A 21,325-nucleotide genomic window follows, 5' to 3' on the forward strand; every position below is an offset into this window, starting at 1 on the left:
GACCGCACCCAACCAATCCCGCGCGCCAAGCCCCGGGCCAGCCCTATGGCTCAGATCTCTGCACGACCTGGCGCTCCGCCGCAGCGTTGCCGTCTTCCAGTTTGCGGCGTTTTGGGATGCGTGGATGACTGCTCGGGGGCGGTGCTTGGACTGCCGCGGCCTCCCTCTGCGGCAGCCGGGGCGCACCTGTTCCTTTGGCTACCGTTTTAGGCTAGCCCCTCTTCCGGCTCGAATTCGTGCCCTCTGCCCTTTCATGCAGTCATTCATATAAGATTTGCTGCCAGCAAGTGTGCCTGGCCATATTCGTCAACAAGACAGACACAACAACTCCCAAGACACAACAACTCCACTCTGCTCTACCTCCAATCCCTACCCATGTACACCACCAGGACCGCCACTGCCTGCACCAGAACCACCGGCCGCGCTGCCGCCCAGGCTCTCAAAGCTCTCAATGGCTTGCCACGCCAGGCAATCATTGTGAGCCTCAAGCCCGGCTTCATTTCCATCGAGCAGCAGCCATGGTCCGTCTCGAAGAGGAACTTCTCGTCGACCCCCGCCACCCGCATCAAGGAGTTCTTCCCCGAGAAGGAAACAGAGAGCATCCGCAAGACCCCTGCTTCGTGGGAACATCCCTTGTGAGCACAGCACCCTGGAGAACAGGAACAGCGGGCACTGACGCCATGAGCAGCTATACCCATGAACAAATGAACGCAGTCACGATTGCCCATCGCGAGGCAAAGACATGGTCGGACTGGACGGCGCTGGCCATGACAAGAGTGCTTCGCTGGGGGCTGGACCTGGCCTCCGGCTACAAGCACGCCAAGCCCGGCGAGCGGACCATGACGGAGCGCAAGTACATGATCAGGAATGTCTTCCTCGAGAGCGTGGCCGGTGTGCCCGGCATGGTGGCCGCTGTCATCCGCCATCTGCACTCGATGCGGCGCATGAAGCGCGATAACGGCTGGATCGAGACGCTCCTCGAGGAGTCGTACAACGAGCGCATGCACCTGCTCACCTTCCTCAAGATGGCCGAGCCCGGCTGGTTCATGCGGCTGATGGTGCTCGGCGCCCAGGGCGTCTTCTTCAACGCCATGTTCCTGTCCTACCTCGTCTCGCCGCGCATCTGCCACCGCTTCGTCGGCTACCTGGAGGAGGAGGCCGTCATCACGTACACGCGCGAGATCGAAGACCTCGACGCCGGAAAGCTGCCCGCGTGGGAGAACATGCAGGCGCCCGACATCGCCGTCGATTACTGGAAGATGCCCGAGGGCCACCGGTCGATGCGCGACCTGCTGCTGTACATCCGCGCCGACGAGTCCAAGCACCGCGAGGTCAACCACACGTTGGGCAACCTCGATCAGAAGCAAGACCCGAACCCCTACGTCAGCCAGTACAAGGACTTGACCAAGCCGCACCCTACCAAGGGCATTGAGTGGCAGCGCCCTACTGGCTGGGAGCGCAGCGAGATCGTTTGATCGCATTCACTAGAACATTTCTTTTGTCTGCCTCACGGCACTGTACTTTTACATGTATTACTACTCCGCTCAATCCGGCGCAGGTTTCGGGATTTGGCGTTTTTTGATTGGCTAGAAATTTTGTCGACAGCATTGCGATGCTTCATTTGATGAGATACCTTAGACATGCATTTCACAACAAGAGAGTACATCCAGAATGATGTTTAGCATTCTTTCGATATCAACTTTTTCCAGATACCATCCAGGAAGTGCACAGCATACCAAAAATGCCCTTGGGGATTTTCCCGTGATCCCTCTAGGCCCGTTCATGCTGAATGTCTTCTACGATCTAGTCTGATCGAACCCCCTTTCGTTTCTAGTTTTGTTACTGAACAGCTTCCAACGCAAGCATGCAGTGCACTTTGTCGTCTTCGCATCGGTCCGCCTCAGGATCAGTCACTTTCCACTGGCATAACGTATCAGCAGCGCAACTGCTTCATCATATCATAGAGGAAGTCGGGGCTCTCGTAGAGACGTTCCCTCATGCTATCGATCAGGCTGTTGTAACGCGGTTGGCTGAGGGACTCGACCATGATGCGGCGGAGGGTGCTGCGCTCGGTGGTGGAGTCGTAGACGTGGGTGATGATGCGCAGCAGGGCGGCGGGGGACGGCCAGTCGTCGGCGGGGCAGAAGCTGAAGGAGCGGCGCACGCCGTTCAGGGCGACGTGGAGCAGGCCGTCGACCTCGTACTTGTCGGCGACGATGCAGAGCTGCACGTGGCGGTCGATCATGGCGATGTAGGTCGGGTCCGGCATCTGGACGCGGTAGAAGTGCGTGCTGTACATGTAGCCGATCATGTCGGCGACGGCGTCCGGGTCCTCGTCCTGCAGCTCGATCTTGCCGGTGACGGTCTCGAGGTAGCGCTGCTGGAACATGCGGAGGAAGTAACGCGACCTGAGGCTGAGTACGTCCTTGTGGACCTTGGGGGATGTTAGCGCGCCGTCAAGTCTGCCTTTTTTCTTTTCTTGGCTCTCACCTTGAACTCACGTCCTCGGCAGTGGATGGTGAAGTCGCTGGACGAAGGGCTCTCGCGCATCCTGTTCGGGTCAGCGCGGGGCAAGTGGCCTCGGAGAGCTGTACTTACGCAGTGATGTCGGCATCTTTGTTGACATGGGCAGCCAACGGGCCACGACCAGGGTGTACAACTAGTCTACGGCATCGCTCGAGTTTGTGCTTCCTCGTGTCGAAGTTCATGGTGGCTACCGGGGGTGACGAGGTGTAGAGTAGCGGAGGGTGTACCGGTGATGCATGGACAAATAGGCGTTGGTGGCGAGTGAAGGCATGTTGCGTGCCCTCAACTGTGTGTTAGCAGCGCACCAACGAAGCATCGATGAATCTCTGAAGTACGAGCTGCGACTCAATATCTCATCAGCCACGCGGCGCGGCGCGGCACACGGCTCATCATCTACGGCCGCTCCCGCAGCCAGCCAAGGAACGGTGCCGCACCCTCCACCTGATGCCCCGCCCGTGCTGCATCAACCCCTCTCCCACGTGGAAACTGACAAGTGTCTGAGTCTGACTACCCCGCGCCAAACGAGGCTTGTCGAGGTTCGCCGAAACCGCGTACTTGGCGGCCGCGACGTAGAGTGTGCCGGCTGCAGCAGACCACGCGTGCACCAGCTCACCGTGTTTTGTTTCGGCACGTGTGGTTTTACTGGAGGCGTCGGCTAAAGAGGGGACGGGCAGATCCCAATTGACGGACAACGCAGGAGAGAAGGCAGAGTTTCAAGGGAATCGGATGTCGTCGAGCAAAAACGGCCGTAACACCGACAAAACAAAGCAACAAGTCATTACTATCCCCGCCGATGAAACAGACCGGAAGATGCACGTCTCAGAAAGTCGATCGGAGCCGGTAGCCGCGCGCGACCTCAGCTTCTCGAAGGGTCCACCGCGCCGGCCTATCATAGGGCTGAGGCCTAAACAAAATGCTGTTTCTTTCACCGGTTGTTGCTTTTTGCAGCAGAAGTAGGTCGCAGGAAATGCGGGCCGACGCAGAGACTGGACGGGACGCTGCGGCGGCTGCCGGCATTGCATCGGCACCCGGGCCGGCAGGCACACAGTAGCGCCGGCAAATGCAAATGCAAACGCGAACGTCACCCGGCCGCGCTAGTGCTAACAACAACTACACACCACACCACACCACCACCCTCGCCGCGCCCTCAGCCTGCCCACTGACCGACCCGCCGACCCGTCCGCCGGGAATTGACTGCCACGTGAGCCCCACCGCCGCGTGATGGCTCAGCCCTGGCTGCAGGCTGCAGGCTGTGCTGCAAGGCCGGCGCCCTGCCCTCTATATTGCATCCTATAGCGGACCACCAGAGCGAAGTAGAAGGCGGCTCGGGCCTATTTGCGCTTTCGGTAATGAGGGTGCCACCCAACGCGCGTCAGCCGTGCGCCGGCACTTGCAGCTGCGCAAACACTGATGTTTCCCGCTAGGATACCAAGCGACCTCCCCCATGTTTCAGGCCTACCCCTTTCGGCCGCCTTTCCGCGTCCTCAGCCTGCTCCGCCTCGGCCACCCCAGCCACGCCGGCTCGCTTATCGATCCTGGTACGCCGGCCGGCGCCGTGCCAGCTGAGGTGGCCGCCGCCTAGGGCCGTTACGCACTGAGACAGGGCCAGGACTAACCCAGCTCCCCGTTTTCCACGCCAGAGTCGAGACGCACTCCCGCACCCTGGACCTGGTGCGACAAGGCCTGCCCTCCGATTCGTTTCCAGGAGGCGTCATTTCCCGGCACAGACTGATTGGCGGCAATGTTCTTCCTCGTCTCAACGGCCTTTTGAACGCCTCGCTTCCCCGCAAGGATGCACGTCTTTGACGTGTCCACGCTCCTCTTCCATTCCCGCGGCTGGCTGCATTTATCTTAAACACTCTCTCCCCCGTCTCTCGCCCTTGCCCAGAATGTGAAGATGATCCTCCCGCGCCTCCACGAAGACCCTAAACACCCCTACGTCAACCCCGAAAAGGAGCTCAACGCTGGCCTGTGGACCCTCTACGCCGGCGCAACCGCCTTCCTCGCCCTCCGCATCTGGATCAAGATCACCCGTCGCCACGGCCTATGGTGGGATGATCACATTCTTCTGATCTCCTGGGTGAGCGCCGCCCAGTCCAATGGACCCAAGTCGAGCACTTGCTCACCATCACCCGACAGGTCGTCCTTACCGCCAACAATGCCATCATCACCGTCGAATACGCCACCGGCTACGTGGCCGACACGTGGGACGACCGCATGCACATCCTCATCAACATCACCTCGTGCGGCACTGTCATCGGCCAGGCCTTGACCAAAACCGCCTTTGCCGTCACTCTGCTGAAGTTGACCAAGGGCTACCAGCAGTGGGGGCTGTGGTTCTGCATGGGCACCATGAATCTCTGGATGGTCTTCCGCTGCATCTTCCAATGGGCCAAGGTGTGCAACAAGCCGAGCTACGATGTGTGGTACCGCCTCAACTTCTGCATTGGCTGGACCTTTCGCGACAACTTCAAAGAGGGCGGAAACGGTGAGTGCTGCATTGGCGCATTGCCTGTTCCTTGGCACTGACTGCGGCCAGTGTATAACATCATTATGGATTTTGTGTTCGCAGTGTTCCCGTGGTTCATCACGTGGAACCTGGACATGCGCAAGGGAGAGAAGATCGGGCTGTGCCTGACAATGAGTCTGGTAAGCGAAGACTTGAAACCGTCTGACTCGGACGAGCGTGTTGCTAATTTTGGCGCTGGGCCGCACAGGGCATGATCGTCGCCGTTGTATCAGCCGTGCGGACGGGCTGGAAGGACGAAGGCAACGACAAGGACGCGTACTATTTCGAGCGCAACGCCCACTCGAACATCTGGTACTCGTCGGAGGTCGTGGGCACCATCATCGTGCAGTGCATCCCCATCATGCGGCCGCTGCTCCGCGACATCCACACGACACTGACGTCGAAGAAGCTGACGTCGACGAGCGAGGAGGTGGCATTACACCGGATGGCGATACGAGCAAACAACAAGTAAAAAGTAGATGCAGCGTTTTGTTTAATTGTAAATATTCACGAACTCAATTGACTTCAACACGTCACCAACCAACGTCATGCGAAGCTGGCCTGACGTCTCACTGACTCAACTTCATCTATCTCTGATAAAAGTAGGCGCGCACCTTCAGCGAGCTTCTAATTGCCTACAGCCAAGGCGGGCAGCGCCTCTGACGCAGCACCCTTCCAGATCCGCTCCCCACCTGCTGCTCGCGGACGTCCGAACCTGCTCCGGGAATAGCACCAACATGCAGAATCCATGCAGCCACTCGTCGTCGAAATTGGCAGGAATCATGGGCCCTACGTACATATCGGCCGGCAGCTACTCGAACGGGCAAAAGATGATCGCCCTCCCCCTCCTCTCACCGGCGTTGCGGGCCATCGGCAGCGATCAGGTCGACACGCGGCGGCCCGATTGGCACCGTCGGTCGGTAAAACGGTTGCTTCCGCCGGATCTGCAAACCCTAACGGCCGGAAAGAAACGAGAAAAAAAAAAGGCGAATGCGACGAAACGAAACACGAAAAAAAATGCAAAACGTACAACAGCCGGGATTCCCCAATGGTCACCCACTTGAGTACTAATCGGCCGGTTCGCAGCTTGAGTACGGCTGAGCGGACGGGAAGCCCTATATTCTGCGACCTATGGTCGTACGTGGTGGTGGTGGTTGCGGTGTTGCAATATGAATCCGAGGGAACCCGACATCCCCGCAAAGCTTTTCCGCCAATGTGTATGCACGGCAATCCTACTCCATCCCTAGTGCGAAGGAGATCTTCCGTACCACGAGACCTGATTGTCGATGACCAACCTCCGCTGGGTCTCCATCTTTCTTCCATACCATTCCCTTCGCAAGCTTGAACAGTGGCGACCCCTCTTCTGGCCCATGCAGTATCGGAATCGGAAAATGCACCAATGAACACGGCGACGGCCCCTACATCTGCTATTAGATTATTCTCCGGGAAACGTGCAGACCCGGTAGTGAGCGACCGCATGATCGACCGGCGCGCATATGCGATCCTGCACCACTTCATCCAGGAGCCGGGCCTAATACAGCCCCCTCTCGCAGCCGATGGCTAGCGCGAAGAATAGCAGAACTACATGGCGTAACTATGCCTTAGCTCGTTCGTAGAGGGAAAAAAAATAATACGTAGGTAGTTAAAGCTATCGTCCGGATCTATATGCAGAATTTTTAATTCGACGTTCTCGTCCGGATGATAGCTTTAACTACCCATGACATGACCAAAAAACAGATCCACGCTAGCCATCGGCTGCGCGAAGGAGCTGTACTAGCCTTCCCCCGATTCCATGAGTACAGCATGTTCTATCCATGTGAGGAATACACTTGTCGGATTGGGTGCATCTTATACCGTTCACGGCATGCATCACCCTCCTCATCCTCAACATCCGGACACAATACGCGGGTAGACACGTATCCACTACGTCTCTTCAGTTCCGGGCGAAGCCCTTGTAACTGTTTACGTAAGCTTCAATTTCGAACATGGCTTTGGTCTACCGACGGCTGGCCGTCCTTCGACGAGCGGGCAACGGCGGAGGAGCTGAGGAAATAAACGGAGAAGAGGCGGATACCCGTGGATGGTCAACTTCGCCTGGACTATCACTTCCATGTTAACGGTATGCAAGACATCCACACCAAAAGTGAGGCCATTGGCTCTCAAATGCGTGTCCCGTTTCACGCGCTGTTGGAGAGCGGAACATATTGCAACGCACAAGCTATTCAGTGCACGTACAGCTATCAACCGCAGAAAAAACGTAAGGAGCGAACCACGGTGATATTTTTTCCTTCAGTAGCTACGCTGTCTAAAGGAACTGGCACACACATGAGCCAATGGGGATTACCGCCTTCGCACCAGCTCCGTAAAGTTTCCGCCGCATGGCCAAATCAACAAATGATATTGCAATCCTCCGTGACAACATCGCAGCATGGCTGAGCCTCGGGCTCCGGCTCACGCTTCTCGGCCTCGAGCGGAGATGCGAAAGTGATGGCCGCTGAAGAAAAATCAATCATGTTAGTTTCTGCTCCCTCCAACCAAAGGAGCGGGAAACAACTCACCAAAAGCGAGGGCGGCAAAAGCAAAGAGCTTCATGGTGGCGGGGAGTGAGGGTTGACTTGTGATGTTTAATGATTTAACAGACAGTGATGATTGTAGCGATGATAGACACATTTGAGACGGAGCAAACTGTATTCTTTTATACACTTTGATTGGGGTTATCATTCCGCGCCGTGCATGATCAGAACATGCCGACCTCGGTGGGAAATGGAGAAAGCACGTCTAACAGCATGAACATCACATACTATTCCGGCCTGCTTTCCACCAGGCTCGGATGACATGCCGAGATGGCTCTGGCAGATGGTCCTTGGCTTCATCAGATAAATTCAAACGGATTAGCCAGGATCAGATAATCTGGAGATCTGACGGCGAAACCTTCCTTTCTTGCCTACACGTATTGTGCCTGTAAATGTCAGGAAGGCCCACGCCTTCCTTGTCGATTCCCGGTTATACATTTCGTACGCCGGCACATTAGCCGCGATCTCACTGTTATCCCACCGCAGAAAGCTTCTGTGACACAGACATATAGCGTAAGATCTAAGCTGCATTCGGAATCCTACAGTATTAGCAAGCGGCTATGCCCGCTGAGGAGCAGGCTAGCAGCGAGACCTTGTCGCCAAGGCTGGATACTAATCTCGTTTCTGAATGGCCAAGCAACCTCAATGCAACACCCGATATCGGCAAGCGTGAACAGGGCCCGCACGGGGATCCTACTGCGGGGAAGAGAGAACGGAATGATGCCAGTTCAGATGATCAGGAAGGTGTCCGCGCATGCCCCACCCACTGTGTCTACTCCCCCACAGCAGATGACACAAGAATTTGGGATAGATGCAAGCTGTCACGATGAGCATAGGTTCCAGGGGCCGTGCTCCGGAACCCTACATAGCGGTCCTAGATCCCGTGCTTCGTGATCCAGATCATGGCATAAGCGGCCAATTCCTTATGTCACCCGCTGTGGCCTTTCTCGTTAGCACGCGATACTCAAAACAGCAGCAACAGGGAGAGAGATAGAGAGAGAACAGGCTTTTCCATTAACTAATAAGCCACCTAGGAAGAGAGGTATCATATCAAGCATCATTACGGCATCAATGATGCCACGCGCCCGCCTCGAGCCTGAACAAAAGAGGAGAGTCAGACCCCCCACCCATCAGCTCGAACGACATCTGAGCAACAGCGCACCCTTCGAATAAACGCGAAAGAGGAAAAGAAGAAGAATAGGCAGCGCTTGTCGTTCCCCCAAATCCAGTGCCGAACCGTATACCGCGGTTTCCAAGGCCATCAAAACAGCCTTTTCACCTATTGGTGTCGCCTCGCCTGGATGAAAACATGAGTTTACGCCACGACGCTTGATTCCGCCTCGCTGATAGGATACGGCGGGTTCTGCTGCTGCTTCCTCTCGCCACCGGCCGAGCTACCACTCGCGCGACGCACCTGCTCCCTATACGCCGGATGCACATCGCTGTCAACTTGACTCTGCTGGACCTCGCCACCGTGAGCGTATTCCGAAGTGGTGTTGACGATACCGCCGGCGCCGCTGCTGCTGGTGGGCATGGCGTTGGAACCCAGGCTGGCGGCACTGGTCGTGATGGGCTCGTAGCGTGGCTGCCACGCGCGCAGCTCGTCTTCGGCATCGTTTAAGATGTCGCGACCAGTGGACTCGCTGCCGTACGTCGGGTGCGCTTCGCCGGGCACAATGGGGCTGTCGTCGAGCAAGTTGAGCACACGGCGCGCGTGCTTGGCCAGCATCGCTTGCTTCTCCGCGCGCTCGATGACAGCGGCGAGGTGGAGGTCGTAGGCTTCCTTGAACTTTTGACGAGTCTAGAGAAGGATTAATGGATGAAGCAGGCAAAGAACGGGTCAGACAAAACATACGATGTTGGTGAGCTGAGCCTCGGCGACGAGGGACTGAGCTTCGGCACGGACGAGCTCCTGCTCCAGCTGCACGATCTTGGTGTTGGACGGCTCCTTGTACTTGAGCTTCGCGATTTCATCCGCAACCTATCATTGATCAGCTTGCAGTTCTTCAGCGGGAAGAGAGGGAACGCACCTTCGCCTTGTGATCGCGACTAGGCTGCACCGAGCTCTCTGTGTTCCGAATCTGCTTCAAGACGCCCCTGTAATCCTCCAGATTCTGGGCGAACATGTCCTCTTGCTCGGCCATCTCGGCCATCAGCACGCCCAGCTTGTCGCTGACGTCCGACACGGCGTCGTCGCCCGTGGCCTCGCCCCATTCGCTCAGCTGGCTGGCGACACTCGAGCGCTCGCGGCCGGCTGTCTCGTGGGCGCTGATGGCGTGGTTCTCGGACTTGATCAGCTTGTACAGCCGCTTCGACAGCTCGGGCTGCTGCATTCCTCGCAGCGAGGCCATGGTGAAGCGGTGCTTTGGGGCCCCCTTGGCGCCGTTGGCGTACGAGTCACCGCCGGCATCCTTGTTCTTGGATGAGCGGATGGAGAGGGAGCGGTTCCTGTGGACGAGCAGGGGCGGGTTCAGCGAGCGGGATCGCGAAGGAGCGCGAATGATGGAGGGGCGGGGAGAAGCGTTGGCGTAGGGCGGGGGAGGGGGCGGCGGGTACGCAAAGATGGCCATTATGAAAGGTTGGATGATAATAGACACGAATTCTGGTAGGCTCTTGGATTGGATGACAATAGACACGACGTATGGTGGTGGTGGAGAAAGGCTCTTGGTTGGTTCAAAGGGAAGAAGAAGAGCGGCGGAATATGACGTAGACGCAGACGCAGACGCAGGAACAGAGCAAACGCAGGAAGGCGGCAGCTGCAAGTACGGACAGGCTAGGAAAGGGTATGGACGAGGGACAAGAGAGGAAAGAGAAGACCAGCTTACATGTTCGCAAATGGGAGGACCGAACGTGGAGGGCTTTTGAATGCTCCTGCGCTGCGGGCTGCGGGCGGCTAGAATTAGCAGGGGGGCCCGGCAGGCGCCAAGCGCTGATGATGTGCATGCAGCATGCAGAACGAGAACTGACATTCGAGGGCGCGAGCGGCTGCGCAAATTGCGAGGCGTAAGGCGATGGCACGGACGGGGAAACGCGGCGAAGCTGGAGTTGGAGTTGGACGAGCGGTAGGCGCTGGAGGTGAGGTCTGAGTTATTTGAGCTGGGCAGGCACGATTGGCAGGAAACCCTTGTCGCTCTCCCTGCAAGCGCCCAGACGTCATAGCTCCCTCCACTCCCGCCCACGCCACGCTGCTTCTGGACGTGTGAAGTGCATAATCCCATTGTTTTGGTGCTACTCCCGCTGCCTGGTCGCCGCTGCCTCTGATCTGATTCTGGCGCGATGCCAGTGCGTCTTTCCCATCGCTCGGCGCCGCTCCGTCCCTGTCCGCGCTGCCAAACGGTACAAGCGCGCTATATATATACAGTCTCAACACTACAGCTTCTGCCCCTTTGGCAACTTCTTGTTCTCCGCCCCCAGCCCCTCCAGATCCTTCATCTTGTGGTAGTGCGGCGCCACCTCGTTGAGCCACGCCGGCGTCGGGATGGGCATGACGTTGCGCATGTACTCCTTGCTGGTCAGCACCAGCTCGTAGTACATCACGAACCGGTGCGGGCTGTCGCCCGTCTTGTTCAGCACCGACGACGGGTGCACGTACGTCGTCATGCCGTTTTTGACCGTGCGGTAGCTGTCGCCACCGCGCTGCAGCCGCGCCGCGTTGGGGAAGAAGCCCGCCACGAGCGACTTCATGATCGGATGCAGGTCGTTGGCCCCGCAAGACGTGATGTTAACCTCGACTCGGTCGCACAGACGCGACAGCTGGTCCCGCACGTCGCGCGCTCGCGACAGCGACTTCTGCTGCAGGAAGTTCTCCTTGGCCCACACGTAGCTGAAGTCCGAGTCCACCCACTGGTTCCAGATGTTGAGCAGCGTGAGATGGTCGCCGCCTTCTTTGATCGTGAACCGGGCTCGCGCTGAATCCGCATGGATCTTCTGCTGCTTGGGCCGGAAAAAGAGCGCCGCAGATTCGCCGAGCATCGACACAATGCTCAACACCTCTTCGACGCATTGTAGCTGGTCGGCCTTGAGGATCGCTGCTGACACCATCGGGTCCGTTGGGAACTCGGCCATCTGTCTGCCCCTCTTCGTGAGCTCGCCCTTGTCGTTCAGAGCTCCCAAAGCGTAGAGAAGTTCCAGAGACCGGATCAGAGTGTCGGCGGGGGGTGCATCCATGAAGTCGAAACCCACCAGATCGTTGATGCCCAAACTCTTCAACAACAACACCGTGCTCGAGAGGTTCGTCCTCTGAATTTCAGGCGTAGTATTGGCTTCCATGTCATTTCGAAACCCCCACCGAGTAAATAGACGGAAACAAAATCCGGGTCCGACTCTGCCGGCACGCCCAGCCCTCTGGTTCGCTGAAGCTCTGCTGCAAGGCGTAACAACAAGAGATTCCACGCCAGTCCGCGGATTGTATACATTCTCCTTGACGTATCCTGGATCGATAACATACACAATGCCATCAATGGTCAAAGACGTCTCGGCAATGTTGGTGGCGAGCACCACCTTCCTGGCCTTGCCCGGCGGGGTGGGTTCGAAGATTTTGGCCTGTTCTTCCTGAGGTAAGTTGGCATAGATGGGGCAAATGATTAGCTCTGGGGCAGACGAGCCTAGTTTTCTACTTGTCTCTGCCAGATCCTCCGCCATGGTCTCAATCTCGTCCTGGCCGGTCAAGAAGACGAGAATATCACCGCGGGGTTGACTCAGGTGGATCTGGAAAACGGTGGTGATGGCTGCGGCCAGGTAGTTCGCCTCGGGCTGTGGAGTGTAGTAGATGCTGACGGGAAATCGTCGACCGGGCACATTGAAGATGGGAGCATTGTCAAAGTACTCGCTGAACTTTTGAGCATCGACCGTAGCCGAAGAAATGATCAGTTTCAGATCCGGTCTTATCCTGGCAATATCCTTGAGCAAGCCAAAAAGAATATCGGTGGCCAGTGTCCGCTCATGGGCCTCGTCGAGGATGATGGCGCTGTAGCTCTCGAGAGTTGGGTCTGTCAAGAGCTCCCGCAAAAGCATACCATCCGTCATAAACTTCATAATCGTGTTCTTCGGATCGGTGTTATCTTCGAATCGGATCGAGTACCCCACCTCTTTGCCTAGTTTCACTCCAGCTTCTTCAGCCACACGCGCGGCCACGGACATGGCTGCAACTCTTCGCGGTTGCGTGCATGCAACCATCTTCTTGGACTTCCCGTTCTCCTCTTTCGAGGTGTAGCCGGCCTCGTGCAGGAACTGCGGAATCTGTGTCGTCTTTCCAGACCCAGTTTCTGCAACAACCACAACGCATTGGTAGTTTGCAATTGCCTCCATCAATCCTTCTTTCCATGCGTAGATGGGCAAACTCTTCCTAGTCTCTTCGATCGACTTGGCCTTTGCCTCAGCAACACTGATCTGCGCCGCCAACCGCTGCTGCTCCTTGCTCATCTTTTCTCCAGGTAAACCCTGGTCCATAACAAAGTTGATTTTCTGCGTGTCGTCGAAGACGAATTCGTAATCGCCTTCGTTCACACGCTCTGGACGCAGGATCTGGGCTTTGGCCTTTGAAGCCTGTTCCCGCTCCCATTCTTCTTGTTCCGTGACGTATTTCTCTCGTCCATACTCATCACGGTCGACGTAGCGTTTGTAGAGGGCCTCTTCCTTCTTTTTCCGATCGATCTTGCCTTTTTCCGTGATGTAGTCCTCGGGAAGCGCGTAGCCGTCGGTATGCTCGTCCACGCGGAGACGCTCTTCGGCCAAGCGTAAGGTTTCCCTGTTCCTTGCGAACTCGTCGAGTTCCGTCTGGGTCAACTCGCCAGGGCCCGCCCTCCGCTGTTCTTCCTCCTCCTCTGCAACCTGCTTCCTGAGCAGTGCAAGCTGCTCCGCTTCTCTCTTCTTGAGGTACTCCTGCCGCGAGCGCAAGCGCAGATCGCCTAGAGCGGCTTCTCTGGCCTGTTCATCGTCCGCCAGCGCTCTCCTTCGCGCCGCGTCCTTGGCTTGTGTGCGATTCTCGACGACTTTCTTCGTGTCCTTGTCGTCCTTCTGCTTCAACCGCTTCTCAAATTCCTCCCTTTCTCTCTTATCTCTCTCGGCCTCGTCAAGCTCTTCCTCTTCCTCCGCCTCGGGTTCAGGCGACGCGCCCCCGTCATCCAACCTCGCGCGTTTCGGACTCGACTCCTCAAGCGGCTCGTCCTCTTCGAAATACTCCTCATCGCCCCACCTATCCTCCCACTCCCCATCGCCCTTCCTCCGCACCTTCTTCTCCCTTCCCCCACCACCCCGCTCGCGACTCCTCTCCCTCTTCTCCCCCCGTTCCCTACTCCGATCTCTCCTCCTCTCCTTCCTCCGCTCCGACCTGTCCTTCTTCTCCGCCTTCACAGGCGCAGGCGCAGCCGGAACACCCACATCATCCCCATCCTCCTCCATCTCCACCAACGCATACCTCTTCTTCCCCGCCGGCGGCTTCGCACCAGCAGCGACACCGCCGGCATCATCCCTCTTCTTCGCGCCGCCGCCGCCGCCGCCCTTTTTCGTCCGCGCGTACAGCTCGTCGGCGAAGCGCTGCAGCTCCGCCGGGGCGGCCGCGTCCTCGAGCAGGTCGGCCAGCTTGTCGCGCAGCTGCGCCGGCCCGCGCGCCGCCGTCGACGTCGCTGCCACGAAGTCGACCAGCGTCGCGTCCGTCGCGCCCGTCAGCCGGATCAGCCCGTCGGAGATCCAGGTGCGGTCCGCCATGGCCTTCGGTTTGTGGGGGGGGTGTGTGTGTGTCGCTATCGGTCGAATGGGAGGGGGAGCGATTGTGTGTGACCCTGCGAAGGGGATATATCGAGGCGGTTATGACGGCGGCCGGTGTGGGTGGCTTGGTTGGTCGGTTGGTCGGGGTTGAACTTGATGGCACCGTTCGTGATCGAGTTCGGCGCGTGCCCGTCTCGCGGTCTTCCGGCGAGCGAGAGGGTCGTGGTCGGATTGTCACGCGCGCGCGCGTGTTCGCGTCTCGAAGGAGGCGATGGACAGAGGTCGAAAGCAACCAAGCCGACGCTGTGGGTTTCGGTGTGAAGTGAAGCTACCGCGGTACTTTGCGTCGCCGGAGCCAAAGCCCGCTGCGGCTAAACTTTGGCTAATCCACGATGCGGCTCCACCCCACGCTCCCTCTCACAGCTAGCGGGCATTCTTTCTGCCACGCCTCTCTTGCCTGTTTTGTGGAATGATCCACAGCTAGCTTTGGCGGCAGGACGTTGTGCGCCTGTATGACACTAAACTAGAATCGTGACTTAAAAAAGCTTGTCTTCGTCCACTACGCATAGGTAATATAGCGCTGTATCAGATTCCTCAATCCTTAGGCAGCCATGGTCACGGAAGACACTGTCTCAGCAAATAGACGAAATTGATTTGGGTCGAGTTAGCTCTGCGTGTTCTGACTGACCGGACATTCTCAGCTCTCTGGACAAGGGCGCAGTTACTTTCCTCCCTTCAGAATCACAGAACGGCCACGCCAGAAAACGCCAAAGCTTGCACCAACAGCGCCAACACCTGCAAGACGAAAAACAGAAAGCAAAGAACACGAACGCAGACGAGTATTTTGTACCTTTTACAGATTACCCTTCCCAAGAACTTCCATTCAACCATCCCTGAACGCACGAATGCCAAGAAATTTGCAGATGCTCGCAGAGGTAGAAGTACAGGATGCAAGTGAAAGGAATGAGGTATACGAAGATGAAAAGACTTCGTCCATGCAGTGGTCCCCGAGAGAGTAGCAGGAAAGAATGACTGGAGCAATGTAAACCCTAAACTGGTAATTTCAACGCAGGAGAAGGTAGATCCGCTGGCTCAATCAGACCTCCATGCCAAGGAAGACCCACGCATCGCTGACAATCGGCGGCTTCTCAGCCCACTCGGCAAGCGTAATAGGCTCAAAGCCGATCCAGCCGAGGTCCTTCATGAAGCCCCTCATGTCCTCGGCCGGCGCCTTGCGGTCCAGGCACACGTTGAGGCGTGCACACTCGAAGTCGTCGAGGCCGCACAGCTCGATCAGCGCCATCAGGCCCGGCTTGAGGTCGCGCACCGTAGCCTCGGCGTCGAAGAAGACGAACATGGCCTTGTCGTCGCCGTCGCCGGCCACGAATCCGCGGAAGCGCGCGCCGCCGACGTAGTCCCACACCTCGATCCACTGGCCGACCTGGCCGCGCTGCTGGTGCTGCGGGAAGCCGTAGTCGACAGCCAAGGCGCCGGGAGGCGGCGACGGCAGGCCGATGCCGCTGTCGTAGGAGCCGCCGTCGAATCTCTTCACGTCGTCATCCATGGCAGTGGAGTCGTCGTTGTTCGTGTTGTACATGCCCATTGCTAGCGAGTCCTGACGAGACATGTTCCCCTCACCAAGGAACACAGTCCGCAGCGTCTCACAGAAGAGTCTCTCACATTCTTCCGCAATGGTGCATGCTGCCCCCCCTCGACGCACACGACGCTTGCTCTGCGTCGTGCTCAGCTCGTCACTGGTGACGGCATAGGCGGCGAGGGGGGGACTTTGTGGAGGCGATGGCATTCCCTGGAGAGCAACCGTTAGTACCAACGTCCGTCTGCACGACCGTTGCGCGCCTGTACATACCGAGCTGACCTCAGGAACGCCACTCGGCCCCGCCGGCCCCGGTAGTGGAGTAGTGGAAGCCCTGGAGCTGCATGGAGGCAGCATCCACGGCGTAGCAGCTGGCCTTCATGGCGGTCCAATTACTACTACTACTAGATGATGTACTGGTCCGTTTCGCCATGGTTGATGTCGGCCACGGTTGTTGACTTGATTGGGTTGCAAGGGGTGGGCGAGGTGAGCCGGGTCGGGTGGCGATGGAGGCGGAGGGTTGCAGGTCGGCAGTTGTTCGGGCGACGAGATGCAGGTGGCACGCGGCGGTGACAGTGACGAGCGGAGGGGTGTTGGCGTTGGTGTGATGGAGTGGCCGAGTCTGAGTTGGTACAGGAGGTGGATGTGGGAAGGGAAATGAGGAGATTCTTAGCTCGGTCGGCGTGACAGGTCGAGTGCGGCCCGGCCGTTTCAAGGATCCGCGACGGTGGCTTTTGCTCGGATCACGTGCACGCGCCTGCCTGTTCCGTGGTCGCGGCTCCCTCGGAACCTCGCCATCTGGGGTGCATGAGCTTCGTGACAAATCCGGTGTGCCGGTGTCTGGTCTCCCGGCATTACATATAACCTCAGTGCACGGGCGGGACTGTGCGCAACGTCCAGGGGAGCAACTCAAATCCGCTCGGTGGCTTCAGATCAGTGGCAAATTTAGCCTCGATGTGCAAACCACGACGAGGGCCTGGCAATCGGAACCGGCGCGCATGACCATTGGTTTCTTTCTCATCGACGGGTGCATTATGCCACACGCTAAACGAAAACTTGAGAGAATAAGTGGTTGTTTCGGTGGTTTTCGCCAACCTAAGCTTTGCCAAACTATCTGATTCCATGGAGAAATGAAGAGCGACTGGGTATCTCCAAAGACAAATTGAACTCCCCAAATCCCTGAGTGCGACTTATCAGCAGACATGGTATAAAACAAGAACGCTCAAGCAAATGTTCCAAAAATCCCCTCCAAACTCCCTTTTTGGCCTGTTCCAATGCTCCCAATATGACCGATAAAATCAATCAGTCTGTGACGCCTTCCCATGCACAATCATGCTGTCGCTCGTTCTCGATCTCTTCAGACTTCCTCCTCGCTGGATGCTGCGGCTGCCCCGGCTGCTGGGCCTTCGATCCGTGCCCGCATCGTCTCCGTCTCCCTTAAGCGAAGCGGGGCTGTTGAATCCACTGCCACCACCGGCAGTGGCCGCCGAGGATCCAGCTGGAATCTCCTCGGCTAGCCTTTCCGCCACGTTTGCATCGTACTCGCGTTCCTGCACCCGGATACTCTCGGGGTCAATCTCTCTTGCCTGCGCCAGAAAGTCCAACGACCCCTCGTCTTCTTCGACGTAATCCTCGTCATCCTCCTCCTCTTCGCCACTCCGTTCAGCATCGTCCTCGGGAGTCGACATCTCAACCAGGCGAGGAGCGGCTGTGGGTGGCTCGTCTGACTCGTCAAACTCGTCGTCCATCTCCGACATGTCACTCATGTCGGTGTCTGCATCTCCAGATGATGACTCGAACGGGAGGAGAGAGGGGGGCGGTAGTGCTGACGGTGGAAGGCGTCTTTGCTGGGCCGAGATGATCTCGCCGTTAACAATGGGTGTTCTCATCGACCGATCCACCTTGACTTTGCCATCCTTTGCCTTCAGAGCGCGCATGATGTTGCTAGGATAATTGACACACCGAGGCGTGTGAGACGCGTAGCCAGTGGCCGGGGCCGACTCGCTCCGCACTTGCCTACACTCCACGTCGATAGCAAAATTATCCTCTGGTACTACACCGCCAATGCCGGACGCTTCGAAGTCGAGATAAGTCTTGGGAGTAGCGTTCCCGCTCGCTGAGGCTGACTTGGAGAACTCCAGGTCAACGTCACTCGGACTCAGGTCCATATCGACATCCATTTCGTGAAGGGCGGCGCGAGCTAGAGGACCACGACGCTCATCATCTACCGGGGGCGTGTGCTCCCTTTCCTTCTCTGGTGTAGCACCCAAAGGCATGTCGATGTAGTGCTTGTAGTTGGTGTAACCGGGGGAATCGGGCGTGCTGCGATCACCACTCAAGTCTGTGCAGAACTTGGCCCTGTTGTAGAAGATTATGGGACCGTCGTCTCGCTTCCGCTTCGAAGAGGAGGTGCGCATGCCGGAGCTAGCAAAGCCCGAAGATGTGTTACCAGTGGCTTGGGCCGGAAGCGGAGACGCTTCTTCTTCGGAGTTACGGTCGACGTTGGAACCCTCATAGTCCTCTGTGGATTCCTTGTGGTAGAAAAGGGGAGTGTACGCCAAGGGGTTCGTGCTCCGCTGTTGCTCTGACGATTGGCCGGTTGTTTCGCTCGAAGTGTTGGTGCTAGTCGGACCAAGCTTCTGTCGCTTCTTACCAAGCTTCTTGACGTTTGACCTGAGCAATTCTACCTGATGCTCGGGGGAGCTATCAGTACTGTTGAGCGAGGTGTCCTGACCACCTTTCCATCGAATTTTGCGTCCGTCGGGGGATAGTTCTAACATGGAACTATAATCTTGAAGTGCTTTCTTGACGAAGTCAGTCGTAACATTGATGGTGTGCAGTTGAGCCATGTTGACAAGCAGGTTGAGATAGATCCATCCGTGGCCATCGACGGGTGGTATTTCGGGGTCCGGTGGCGAAAAGCCGAGGTGGCGAATGTAGTTGATGTTCTCAGTCGGAACCTGCTCCCTTTGCGGATCAAGGTCCAAGGGACGCGTTGGACGCTGCTCAGGTGAGTGTTTGCCGGTAGACTTGGCAAAGTCCTGTTTCGACACGTCCTTCTTGAGAGATTCTCCTTCGGCACGCTCTCGTCCCGGGGCGCGACGCTGTTCAGCCTTGTGGTTCATGATCCGCGCCTCTCTATGACCTTCCCTGCGGGCTTCCTGGCCGGTTTCTTCTTCTATTGCTGCTCTGTCGGCCTGGGCAGCAGATTGTGCAACTTCCTGTTGTTGGATTGGCTGCTGATGCCCACCGACACCGGCGCCCTTGCCGGCGAAGATCTGTTCCATCCGTCGAACCACCAGTTTCTTCTTGGCAGACTCCGTCATGGCAATCGTCTTCGGCATCAGACCAGCAGGAATGTCTTGCAGGTAAGATTGAATGCTGTCGTGTTGGCGATGGTAGTGGGAGTTGCCCTTCTGCGGGGGTTTGGCTTCGGCTTGGCTGGTGCCAACGGCGCTCCCGTTGCCACCGGAAGCGGTGTTCGAGTTCTGCCCGGAAGCTGACATGTAGGCCGAGTCGCCAAACTGGGTGGAGGTGTAGGACGACAGGGTTGGTTGTTGATGGAGGGCAGTGGACCGGTGTTCATGAGACCTGACCGGCTCGCTCGCAAAATCCTCCAGTTCCATGGCAAATTTTCTCAGTGTCTCCTCAAGTTCCCGCTTCTTGTCTGGAGGCAGTCCATGCACGCGGACCTCGAATAGCTTTTCATTCTGCAGGTGAGCATCGTGGATCTTTTCGTATTTCCTCAGCTTCTTCTTCAGCTTCTTGTTCTCAATGGTAAGATCATCGATCACACTTCGGAACTCTTCTGTGCTACTACCATCGGTACGCATGTTAATCAACGCAGGTCGATGGGGCATCGAGGTCTGGCGCTGTGTGCGCATTTGCATGGGGTTGGTCATGTCGGGAGAGGTAGAGGAGGATGAGTTGCGCAAGAAGAAAGGGGGATCATCTACGAGGGTCAGCGTTGCTCACAGCCGCTGACCAGAACACTCACTGTCAACGAAGCCAGTATCGTTCTGCGAAATGTTGTTGTTGGACGACTCAAACCACTTGCCGGCATCGCTCACCTCACCCGAGCTTTCCTTCTTGGTGCCCGGCCTGGACGAGCCAGGCGAAGGCGGGTTGGCGCGATCGCTTGAAGGTACATTGGATGAGGTGCGAGACAAACGCGGGTCGGCAGAGTCGTCGGCGTGCTTGCGTTTTCCGGGGGAGTGAAGAAGAGAGACGGACTTGTGGGCAGGCGGCCTGCGGGGGTGGTTGCTCTGCGGGTCCCCCTGCTGTATGGGGTCCGACATGGCGGCGTGCATGTCTTCTCGGCGCCGGCGAGGCGGGGGTGATAGAACGACGTCAGGTGTCGAGGGGTGTGTTCAGTTGAGTCCCGGATCGGCCATGGGTGGAGATCAGGGTTCGGCCGGCAAGCTGGCGTGGGCTTGTGGTCTTTTCGATGCGCTCGCACACGGCGGCCAAAAAAAAAAAAGAGGAGTTGGTGGTGAGGCGGCGCGGTGGGCGAGTTGCGATGCGGCGCAATGGAGTCTAGATGCTCGAGGCGGGGTGGGGTGCAATTGGGATGGTCGAGGAGTGGCGTTGCAATCAGATGGGCCGATGGGTCTGGCGGCGACCGGGCCGCGAGGGTCGTGTATAAGGAGGAGGCGAGCAACATGGCAGGCGCGGGTGGATGGCGATGGGCAGGTTGAACCTCTCGATCTGAGGTCACCTCGCCAGGGTCGCGGAGATCGGGCAACGCTGTATGGTTTGCAGCTCGCTTGCGCCGCCCGCCGGCGCGCCGATCGCAGGCTGCGGTGCCCTCACGTGTGCCCGCCCGGCCTGCAGCACCGGCGGCTCTAGACCGCACCCTCGCGCATTCGCCTCCCGCTGCAACCAGGAGCGGGCTGAGCCGCGTTTGCGCAGTCGACCATCGCCGATGAGCTGCTGCCCAGCTGCCGTGCACCCTCGCGGCGGCCAGCGGCCAGCGGTCCAGCGCAGGCCACGGCCGGGGCGGCACGCGGGCAGCGGCGGCGGCGCGTGCTTGCGTCGGCGGGCGCCCGCAGCATGGGCAGCGAAGGGCGCAGGAGTGGCCTGACGGCGCCGCGGTTCCCCAGTGCCTGGCTCTGGATTGGTGAGCCCTGCGGCCTGCGCGCCATCCCTGTCGGCTTAACAGCCCGGGTAGAGCCGAACTAGCGCGAGCCCTGAGATCTCCTTCTGTGAGCAGCATCGGCCTTCTTGGCGCGGGGGCTCACCTCGGTTGACATCATACCCGCGCAGCCGCAACACTTCAACCTGTCCTGCTCCTGCGCCGGAGTCATCTCCACCACGTCACCACCACCGCAATCGAGATTGCGCCCGCCAGAGCCCTCCGCTGCTGCCTCACGCCTCTGCCCGCGAGACCCTGCCGCCCTCCGCCCAGCCCCCGAGCCC

General features: G+C 58.1%; 6 protein-coding genes across 6 annotated transcripts; 2 read left to right on the plus strand and 4 right to left on the minus strand.

The window, feature by feature from the left end:
• Positions 1 to 375: 375 nt before the first annotated feature.
• On the plus strand, positions 376 to 1,475 carry AOX2 (inducible alternative oxidase 2; the record flags this gene model as incomplete). Its single annotated transcript, XM_066778421.1, has 2 exons — positions 376 to 635; positions 689 to 1,475. 2 exons carry the CDS (start codon positions 376 to 378, stop codon positions 1,473 to 1,475), a joined length of 1,047 nt encoding a protein of 348 aa, XP_066630858.1.
• Positions 1,476 to 1,933: 458 nt separating this feature from the next.
• Positions 1,934 to 2,708, minus strand: SLS55_006995 (uncharacterized protein; the record flags this gene model as incomplete). The annotated part of the gene is made up of 3 exons (XM_066778422.1): positions 1,934 to 2,434; positions 2,491 to 2,551; positions 2,599 to 2,708. 3 exons carry the CDS (start codon positions 2,706 to 2,708, stop codon positions 1,934 to 1,936), a joined length of 672 nt encoding a protein of 223 aa, XP_066630859.1.
• A 1,715-nt stretch (positions 2,709 to 4,423) lies between these two features.
• On the plus strand, positions 4,424 to 5,507 carry SLS55_006996 (uncharacterized protein; the record flags this gene model as incomplete). The annotated part of the gene is made up of 4 exons (XM_066778423.1): positions 4,424 to 4,606; positions 4,666 to 5,014; positions 5,099 to 5,175; positions 5,244 to 5,507. 4 exons carry the CDS (start codon positions 4,424 to 4,426, stop codon positions 5,505 to 5,507), a joined length of 873 nt encoding a protein of 290 aa, XP_066630860.1.
• A 3,416-nt stretch (positions 5,508 to 8,923) lies between these two features.
• Positions 8,924 to 10,178, minus strand: SLS55_006997 (uncharacterized protein; the record flags this gene model as incomplete). Its single annotated transcript, XM_066778424.1, has 3 exons — positions 8,924 to 9,409; positions 9,464 to 9,589; positions 9,639 to 10,178. The coding sequence occupies 3 exons, from the start codon at positions 10,176 to 10,178 to the stop codon at positions 8,924 to 8,926; spliced, it is 1,152 nt and encodes a 383-aa protein (XP_066630861.1).
• Positions 10,179 to 10,977: 799 nt separating this feature from the next.
• SLS55_006998 (uncharacterized protein) lies at positions 10,978 to 15,008 on the minus strand (the record flags this gene model as incomplete). The annotated part of the gene is made up of 2 exons (XM_066778425.1): positions 10,978 to 14,387; positions 15,002 to 15,008. The coding sequence occupies 2 exons, from the start codon at positions 15,006 to 15,008 to the stop codon at positions 10,978 to 10,980; spliced, it is 3,417 nt and encodes a 1,138-aa protein (XP_066630862.1).
• A 401-nt stretch (positions 15,009 to 15,409) lies between these two features.
• On the minus strand, positions 15,410 to 20,205 carry SLS55_006999 (uncharacterized protein; the record flags this gene model as incomplete). Its single annotated transcript, XM_066778426.1, has 3 exons — positions 15,410 to 16,120; positions 17,236 to 19,859; positions 19,905 to 20,205. The coding sequence occupies 3 exons, from the start codon at positions 20,203 to 20,205 to the stop codon at positions 15,410 to 15,412; spliced, it is 3,636 nt and encodes a 1,211-aa protein (XP_066630863.1).
• Between the last annotated feature and the right edge of the window lie 1,120 nt (positions 20,206 to 21,325).

The sequence above is a fragment of the Diplodia seriata genome (genome assembly GCF_021436955.1).
Source record: "Diplodia seriata strain FDS-637 chromosome Unknown scaffold_7, whole genome shotgun sequence".
NCBI lineage: Eukaryota > Fungi > Ascomycota > Dothideomycetes > Botryosphaeriales > Botryosphaeriaceae > Diplodia > Diplodia seriata.